This window comes from Amblyomma americanum, chromosome 3, assembly GCF_052857255.1.
Source record: "Amblyomma americanum isolate KBUSLIRL-KWMA chromosome 3, ASM5285725v1, whole genome shotgun sequence".
Classification (NCBI taxonomy): domain Eukaryota; kingdom Metazoa; phylum Arthropoda; class Arachnida; order Ixodida; family Ixodidae; genus Amblyomma; species Amblyomma americanum.
The window spans coordinates 124,010,618-124,020,451 of NC_135499.1; the positions used below are offsets into that span (position 1 = coordinate 124,010,618).

General features: G+C 44.5%; 1 protein-coding gene across 1 annotated transcript; it reads right to left on the minus strand.

Moving 5' to 3' along the window:
* Positions 1 to 2,763: 2,763 nt before the first annotated feature.
* On the minus strand, positions 2,764 to 9,430 carry LOC144124093 (ATP-binding cassette sub-family A member 17-like). The gene is made up of 6 exons (XM_077656759.1): positions 9,394 to 9,430; positions 8,287 to 8,582; positions 5,864 to 6,115; positions 5,129 to 5,432; positions 3,996 to 4,244; positions 2,764 to 2,957 (listed from the first exon to the last, which is right to left on the minus strand). Exons 1-6 carry the CDS (start codon positions 9,428 to 9,430, stop codon positions 2,764 to 2,766), a joined length of 1,332 nt encoding a protein of 443 aa, XP_077512885.1.
* Positions 9,431 to 9,834: the final 404 nt, after the last annotated feature.

Consider the following 9,834-nt stretch of genomic DNA (forward strand, 5'->3'; position numbering starts at 1 on the left):
TAGTTTGTGTTAATTATAGAAAATATGTTTTCAAATATTTTATTTTTAACCTTATCAATTTTTTCTGGTAACCTGTCGCTTGTTTAAGTACATAAAGTACTTAAGAGAGACCTACAAGAAGTTGAACAAAGCTTGAATCAAGACATTACGCTTACTCGGTGGAAAAGGAAAGATGACTGCTACTATGAGTGATTGGCTCCCGAACTGCTACTGCATCACTATAAAAACTAGAGTGGTTTGGTCTTTGCAGAACGAAGTTAGCTACACGAAGCAACCCTTTCTACACAGGAGCACCCAAGGCGTGGCATGTGCCACTTGGGTCAAATTGATGATGTGCATTCGAAAGGCGTAAATCACTGTGTTAAGAAAGCTATATGCCCAGAGAGGCCTTCCAAAGAAGATGAATAGAGGTGTCAAAGCTGTATTCAATGATATCTGCTTCGATGAACGCCTGCCTAAATTTCTACTATGCCAAACACAATATAAACATAACTGATTGAAAGAGATTATCTACCAGCGGGCTCCCGACTTTCATGATGCCTTAGGCTGCTTCACTTTTGGATGCAGACTTAACATGTTAGGCAGACCCTGTCATAAAACCAGAGTATGAACCAAAAGGGCTTCATTACCAAAAATTGCCAGTGAATACAAAAGGATTATTGTCCATCAGTTAACCACAGAAGATCAGAGAAAAAAAAAGACCTGCCAACACGAAGAAAGAAATCTCACTGTGTTTCACTGCTGCGCCCAGCTTTGAGCGATTTCCGCACTTTTAACATGCTTTTAAAGCTATTTTTGTTATTCTCAGAACACGAATTTTCTCAGTAATGCTTTTACGCTAGAAATGATAACTTTTTGTTGAGTTATTATTTTGACACAGAATTTTCCGCACCCATTCCTAACATATAGATGCATGCAGTGAACAAGGGTAATATTAATACGAAAATAGGTAATTGTTATCATAGTGCAATCAGTGCAGATCGTTTTTAAAATTTTTGAAAATGGGTATATTCTTCATAGCATTACATTGAACCCAGTACATTGCATAATTGTCAGATAATACATATATCCCAAAGCTTTTTTAATGCGGCAAGTTACAGGCTACTGATCGCTGTTGTCGAAAATAGCATTTTTATTGTATAACTCGCAAAAAATAAACTGAACTACTCTTGACGCTATGCACAGTGTGACAAGGTAAATAAAATATTGTGTATAAGAGTAAATAGAATGAATAATCCTAACTGCGGATTCAAATTCTTTTTTGCGTGTGACCTCATACTTTAATTTCCGGAAGACAGCGCGTGTCTCAATTAACCAAGTCACTTAGTCAACAAGCAGTTTACGTCTGACGAGCGTTATCTCGATATATCAAATAGAAAAATTCCTGTATATCGAGCCAAAAGTTTCTGAATAATATTTGTCCGAGAAAGTTATCCTACAAGAAAGGCAAATAATTTTGTCACATTCAGTGCAGAAGAAAAATGGTCTTGAGTGAAAATTAAAAATGTTCAGTTTTATGTAAGCATTCCTTCAGTTGGCAATCAGTTAATAAAGCTCTCAACTACATGGACCTTTACTTCAGATACCATGAACCATGTTCGTGGGAAAACAGCCAATTAGTGGAAAAATAGATGGAGCAGGAACACACGCTTGACCATCTTCTGCCCTTCCGAGTGTCCTAAGCGCTCCATTTCCGTCCTCGTTCTTTACGCGCCGAAGAAAATGCGTCAAAAATGAACCAGCTTGTACGAAAAGTTTTATTAATACGAAGTAATTATATGTGCGATTAGCACGACAGAATGCGTCCGTCGTCCGCCGTCTATGGCACCAAATTCGGATGATGCAGTATGCCGATGTACGATATCACAGCATATGTAATCGAACGTGCATAACCATGAATGATTTATAAAGACGTACTATGACTTACAAAAGCCATGACTCATAGTCATTGTGCAATGTATCATGACGCCACTTTACAATACCTGCAAGTAACAATGTAAGGTTTATATCGCTTTACAAAGCATCCGTAGTCATGGTTCTAGTCATAGTCATGACCACGACTATGACTCATAGCAATTATATGACAACGAATCATATTAATTATATGACAAGAAGTCAGTCATTCTGTAACATAGGACAGCACTTCATAAGAAACAATGTAAGGTGCATACAGTTTTTACAAAGTATGCAGAGTGGTGACCCCTACTGATATTCATGACTCTTGACTAACTCATTCTGCAATGTATCATGACATTAGTACTTTACAGGCAGCGTAATGTCAGGTATAGAGCTTGTACAAAGTGTACGTAGTCATGACGCGTGGTGATTGTCATGACTCATTCTGCAATTCACTTCATGATGCGTAGTCATTTATGCCGCATGAATCAGCACTTTACAAGTAACAAAATGTAAGGTGTTTAGAGTTTTACAAAGCGTGAGTGGCCATGATCATTCTGCAATGTAGAATGACTTACCACTCCACAAGTATCATAGCCGTGACGCGAGGTGATAGTCATGACACATGACACAGCACTACTGTGTAGCATGACTCACCAATTTAGAAGCAACGTAATGTAAGGTATATAGTTTCTGCAAAGTATACATAGTCATGTCTTGTAGTGATTGTGCGAAGTAGCATGTCTCCGCACTTTATTATTTCGTTTTCTCACACGTAAGCATTCGTAAGTGTCACGGAGGATTTTTGGCAAACGGCGTGGGTGCAGTGAACAACAAAATAGCGCTGCCATTTTGGCGCAGGTGGTACTAACCAAACTTTTCGAAGCGCTCAAGTACGCGGAAGCTCCAGTGCAAGCTCATGCCAGGAAAGACCGATGTGGCCAGCTTATGCCACCGCTTGATGAAGTGGTAGCCCTGGCCGCCAGCATTCTCCAGCACCAAGAAGGGCATGAGGCAGCTGAACGTCCAGTAGAGCATGGCACCGGCCACCGCGGAGTGCGCTGCGTGACAGGAGTGACACTTCCGAGGCGGAACTTTGTCATTCAGTTTTGCTGCATTTTCTACCGAGAATTGTCCATCGCAGTTATTCTTTCTTATCCTTCCTTTACTCGTCATCACACGACAGGAGTACCTAATGGGAGTTCGGCATGGAATGCAGATATGTGCGTGACTATACGCATAAAAATGTGTTATTCCATGCAACGTTGTTCACGAAATTGTACACGATTGTATACGTAGATGAGTGTATGCAATCTGTCGCGGCACGACTTGTTACAGGGAAGATTGACGAATTTCTTCCTTCCAAGAGAAAGGGAGCGTAGCAGGGGGCGGCAGAAAGTTAAGCAGGCGGATTTAAGAACTGTGCGAGCATAGATTGGCCGTAGCGGGCACGGGACAGAGATAATTGGAGAGATATGGGAGACGTCATTGCCCTTCAATGAACTAAATTGGGCTGATAATGGTGATGATTATTCTCTTCAGTGAAATATTCAGTAACAAGGAACCGCGGTCAGAGCTACTGGAAATTTCTTTACAGTACCGCAGTCCCCTTTCCCCGCCAGCAAATCAGGAAGGTATATGGCGGCCGCTGCCTCTCACTCCCGGCGAGGAAATCACGTCTGCGTTCCTAACGTCGGTATTATGAATTGCAGATAATCTTCTGCGTTGCTAGCAGAGAAAGTTCTAGTGATAACATGAACGAAAACTAAAAAGTAACTCGAAAGAACGACTTGCGCAAGCCTGCAGTCCCCAGAGAACAACTCGAAGGCCTCGGACGACCTCCGCTCTATGAAAAAATACCTTTTAGGTTTCGTGCTCGCTGTTCCGGTAACGGTAGCCTTCCAAGCACAGCGGCGCGTGGAAAGTAATGCGATACTCTAAAATTTTTCGGGAACTTTTTCGGGAAATTTTCGGTCGGTGTATCGTGAGTGCCTCCTTTCACGTTTTTACGGCATTTGTGACGCAAATGATAGCAATTACTTTGTAATCACAGAAAGTTCTGCAGCCGAAACATGCTGCCTACTGAGCATCTAACTTACGGCTCTGAAAGAACATGGAGAGGAGCGTGGCGTGCCAGAGACACGAGCTGCAGAAACACATCAGGATGCAAAACAGGAGTAGTGGGTCGCTGAATTGGATGAAAGCCCGGCCTTCTTCGTTCCTCTTGACGCAGAGGAAGAGCATCATGAGGGTCACGATGATGAGGTGCATAAAGAAGCCACTGATGTAGTGGCTGAGCCAGTACACCCAGTCGTTCACGCCGACAATCCGAAGCATCTCTTTCATACCTGCAGGAGCGAGTTTCATAAAATTCACCCTGTCTTCGCTACATAGAAACAAAGCTGAACGGAAGCCCAAGTCGTATTAGGCGTCATCCCATATATGTTTTGTTGTTGCATAGAGTCGAGTCTTCACTAACTGCGGCAGTTGCTTCAAGCGTGTTTGTGCGAACGTTTCTCGCACCGCTTCGTTTACAAGACAGGTGTGCATAGGGCTTTCAGCTAATACAGATATTAAGGTAAAAACGGTGCCCACTGCTAAAGCCCCCGGATGAACTTTTACGCAGTGCACAATTACGGCGCCGTCAAGGAATTTAGGGGCAGCACTAAAAAAAGGAAACATCTCAAAGTGGCTGAGCTCCGTAGCTAGTCAGGCCTTCTGTATGTCCTCAACCATTAACCAGCTCCGGAATGTGGTGCGTTCAGCCGGTGCCCTTAATAACACCTTGGCGGCTCGGGCCTTCAGTTTCTCTACTAATTCAGTTTCTAACTTCTTGCTTTTTTCGGTTCTCAAAATTGGGGACTGGGAGAGGGGGAGGGGGAGGGTTGACCTGAACGAAGTACAGAAGGATATTCGACTAAATACGTCATTTATTGGGAGAACCGCTTACTAAACGAAGGAGACTACGTGTATTCGGGTAGTTTATTGCTCAGTCTGAAGAACTAAGGTGTAGTCTGAATGATTTGCGGGAGAAAATCTAACTGAACCCTAGAAAACAAAACTCACTAAGCTTTCAGTTGAATTGTGGTTTCGTTTCCATCCGCTATTTGTTTGTTTTTCTTTCTTTCACACGAATCAGAAACGGCTATCCTTTATTCTACGAGCTCGGCTTCTGTCACTTGACATATGTCAGCGCAGAAAACCAACAAAGAACTGAACGACGTGCACCTACCTGTGGACTTCTCTTCGCTAAGCCTGGCGACGAACACAGCGAACGGTATGAGCATGCCGATGCAGAAGCGGGTAAGCACCAGAGCGTAGTTCTTTGTGTCTTCGTGTTGGATGTAGCTCGGATAAGGGAACCGCCGCAGAGTTGGGGGTTCCAACCGCTCCGTGTGGTTGAACAGGCCCGCCTGCCTCTGTAGGTGCAACTGCTGCAACGCCCCCATGATTGGAAGCAGGGTGTTCATCTCTGGAAAGCGCTCTTCCGCCGCAGGTCCCGCCGGCTGGGACAGAATCCGCTGAGAGTACAGGAGCTATAGGAAAAAGGACACGCGATAAAAGTTGTCAGCCTAGGCCTGCATCTGTTGCGATGCAGGAAAAAACCCTGAGCACTGACAGAAAAAATGGAGGAAAAAAGGACGACGTTGGGACAGAGATGGACTGAGTTCCATGTTCAGTTTCCTGCTTGCGATATACTCAAAATGAGCACGCTAAAAGCGAGGGCATTGAACGCCTTCACGATCATGTCTCAGTTTGTGTCTTAGGACATAAGCTACATTCACGCCATCAAATCGAGCTGCTAACTTCGTACTAAATGAAAAGTCATTAGCAAATAAGGTGAGTGAGTTTCCGCAAGCGTGAGTGCTTTCAGAGCAGGTTTAAAAATTTCACTGCTCCCTTTCATAGACACATTTCAACCTATAATTAAGAGCCAGAATAGAAAACAAAAGTGATGTTCGCATACCTTCACGTCGAAAGGCAAGCGTCCACCGAAGAACGTGACCCGCAGGCTGATAGGCACGGTGGTGGTGTCTTTGGGAGCCATGTTCGTGTATGCCAGCCCCACGGTACTCACGGGCGTCTTGTTCTGCTTCAGCATTGCTGACACCAGGTCTTTCTTCGACGGTAGCCCGGTGACGTTTGGCACACCCAGCTCTTTCATTGCGGTGCGCGTCAGCCAGGCGAGATACTTGTTTGCGACCGGTGCAAAGTACACCTGTGACAGAGGGATGTCAAGTGCGATATTAAAGGTTTTGTTTGACATCGAAAAAGCGCTATAGTTTACGAAAGCCTTCTACATAAAAGATTGTTCAGGCGAGAAAGACGGTGGGTGAAAAGCGCTAGCTGCGGAATTTTTGTCAAAAATGTGAATCTTTAAGAGTGAAAAGCGCACAACACCCTCAAAAGACTACATCAATTATAGAGCTGTGAGGGACTACTAAAAATGTGCGGTTCATATCTAACTGCAGTCTACAGCTCAGTAGTAACCATCGATTGTGGTTCACTTAAACTTATTGCCTTACGGTACTTCAAACAATAATGAAGACATATTGTAAGCATCAGCTGCAATGTGCACCTTCAGTATTAAAACGAAACTTGTTTACGGGAATGCACCGAGCGCATATTTCTTTAATCGTATGCTGCCTCAAAACGATGCCGTAGGCTTAGTGGTTTTCTGGATACTGATATATGCGCAATCGAAACCTTATCAAAGCGTCTCGCACTTAAGCACAGTTCGAGGTTGCCCAATCCAGCAAGCGCTATTGCTAATCGTTTGATGGAGAAGTTAGAGACTACTCACACAAAAACAAAAAAGCACATTTGAGAAATCGGCCGCTAATTTTCGGGCTCCAGAACAGCTTGCTTTCCCAGCAGCAGTATTGTAACACAGTGTAGTGGTAGTATTTTGGCAAAGTCCTGCTTGCACGCCAATACATTTGTCCTACTGCATCGACAAAGGGAAAATTGAGATTTCGGTCATTAGACGCTCGAGGTGTTTGCAAGTATTCCAGGTAATCGGTGATCGCACAGTGGATTGTCAATATTTCGGTCCCCAAAAAATTTAACTTGGACAACGGATGAGAATTAAACGTATTTAAACCAAATGAAGAAGCAAGCTCTAAAACCAAAGAAAAATAAATTGCTCTTATATTGCATCTTGTCTCCTAAGACGTTTGACCTTCGTGCATGGAGACAAAACGGTGCCGCAATCTTTGACCTCACTGGAGGACACCACGTGAGGTTTTTTGCAATCATCAAAGCAGCCGCGATATGAAATGTGTATTCGGTGGTCGCAGAAACAGAAGTGTATGTAATAGCTGCCAAAACATGTGCAGTCATAAATGAGTGGTTTGAACGTTCCTTGTGCCACATTTAAGAAATACATAACTCGATCATGCCATTAAAAGTATGTATCATTGCCCATCCCTTAATAACGTTCACACAATACCTCAAGCCCACCACCAGGAGTACTAAATTAATATTGCTCTAACATATTCTGATTACGGTGATCGATTCGAAGTCGCAGAGCTCTATGAAAAACTTTTTCGTCGAAAACGTGGCTGCGCAGATCTAACAATAATGGTTTCCTGCACGTTTCCTCAACACAAGATGACCTTTATCTTTCGTGTTCACTAATACTCAAAATACACTACAGAATAACACCGAAGTACTATCAACAAGCTAACACTTTCAAAATATTAAATATTTTTTTTTTGTCGCGAGTGCTGCTAGCTTCAGCAACATGCTTGTAAAAATCCTACCCTTCCATTATGAATTTCCCGCATATGCATCGACACCAGTGCTCATGTTCAGATGCGATCTGAGTGATTCACTTCCTGAACCCCTCACTAATTTACTAGTCCTGAAAGAGAAAAACGGCACCTTGCTTGTGTCTTTGCGTGTGTATGCTAATAAAGATTCTTATCTGAAGCACGCAACCGTACTACGACAGAATGCGATCTTGTAGCTAGACTGAATTACAACACTCTCGCTGTGAATTCTGCATTCAACAGGGCACACGCAGTAAAGCTCTTCCTAACGCCCACAGCAAGTAGCTCACACTTCCTGCGGCACCTTGTATGTACCATTTGAGTCGTGTAGAGAACTATGCCTTAGGATCAAGTATAAAAGCGCCCTTCACCTTATAAGGGCACAGGAGGGGGCCTCTGCTCTACAAAAATTTATATTGGGTTGTGAGTGCATCCACTGTTCTTTCACTGTCCCCGCAACGGGACATGCCGAGTAAAACTCTTCCGTCGCCCACAGCCGCCGGTAAATATCTCCAGCGCCACCTAATTCGCACTACTTATGCACTAAGTCAACTGCGCTAAAGGCTGAGATCATAAAATCCCGCAGTCCTCATCGTACTCATAAAGGGGGGCACACCTGTTGGATGCGCGCCATGTCGGGCTGCGAGTTCCAGAATGCGTTCGAGCGGATGGGCATAAATATGGTGTCCCCTTTTCGAATGAATGGCTCGCGGACCACCGAGTCCTCCTGGATCCCCAGCAGCAGCACCACCATGAGCACGATCTCGAGCAGCGTTGTGGTGTAGTGGCGGCAGAGGCGCTTCAGGTAGATGTTCTTCCACAGCACCATCATCAGCTGCAGCCACGACGATGATCCAGTGCGGACCTGAGGAGGCTCGGCGGCGTCGACGTTTTTCACCGACATCAAAGGACCTGCGAAGCAGTACAGTGCGACTCAGGCGTGTGCGTCCAAGGCGATTCGCCAGCTTCTCACTAAATCTACAAGCTTCATCAGTCTCACCTCTTGAATATCTGGTGATATAATTAGGGCATACGGTCTTGACATGAAAGTATCGACTGACGGCTGCTGGGAAGAAGTATCGATCAGGATGTGCAGTGCTTCTCGTACTTAAATTTAATAGATTTTTCATTGGCAGCTGATCAGTCGCGTCCGAAAGGGATACAGTTGGCTTGGTAACTGCAAAGCGATCTACAGCAGAGACATCTAAGAGCTTGAGCACAGCCTGCTAGAGGAACGCATCAACAAAGTTTCGTGTAGGTTATCTGTGAAAGGCGTTCCACTGAAACGTTCAAATAATTATTTCGCATAGTAACGTTTAACACTAGATCAGAAACAGATAAACTTATAAAATGTAGCAACCTCCATATAATGCTAGCAATGTATGGGAGCAAAAGTGGTGCGCTGGAAAGCAACCTAAGCAAGTCCTTTTCACCACAACAGGCCATAAAGTGCGACCTAAGGGTTAATGGGCTGGGTAACTGCTCTTAACAGAAACAAAAAAACGCATTCACTGCATCTGACTGTGGCTACGTGCATGAGCATCCGAATACGCAACAGAAAAAGCGCATAGCACAAGGGTAGGCACCGCGTTAGGCAGTGCGAATTGGCCTAGATTACAACAATGGGCTAACATTACGCTTAGTCCTAGTCAAAACAAGTCCCTCATGCGAGCGCCTCTATGCAACGAGAAACCTGAAAATCGCTTCCGCTGCCTCAGCTCACCTTGCTGGGTAGCAACACGAATCGTTGGGGGTCGCATCTTGTACGTAGACCGAACGTTCCAGAAGGGACGAGACGATCTGCACGTGAAGGTCCGTGGCAGGTTTGCTTCTTCTTCGGTCACGCTGTCTCGTGCCCCCCCCCCCCCCCCCCCCCCCTCGCCGCGCGTATTCATCTTCATTCTCTTTCTTTCAACTCTATATGAGGCCATTTTTATCCGCATTATGCATCAGTTTCACGAAGTATCGTTCGCTGACACTCATATTCTCATATGCGACACAAGCGAGGCAGCTGTGTTGAAGAGCACCTATTGCGTCAAAACCAGGCCTAACATGGTGCAGCGACCTAATCAGCCTAAGTTTGAATAAGAGGAATGTCATGGTCTTAGTATGCTGTAGCACTAATAAGCCACCTGAAAGATTGAATACATGCGCAGAATCCGTC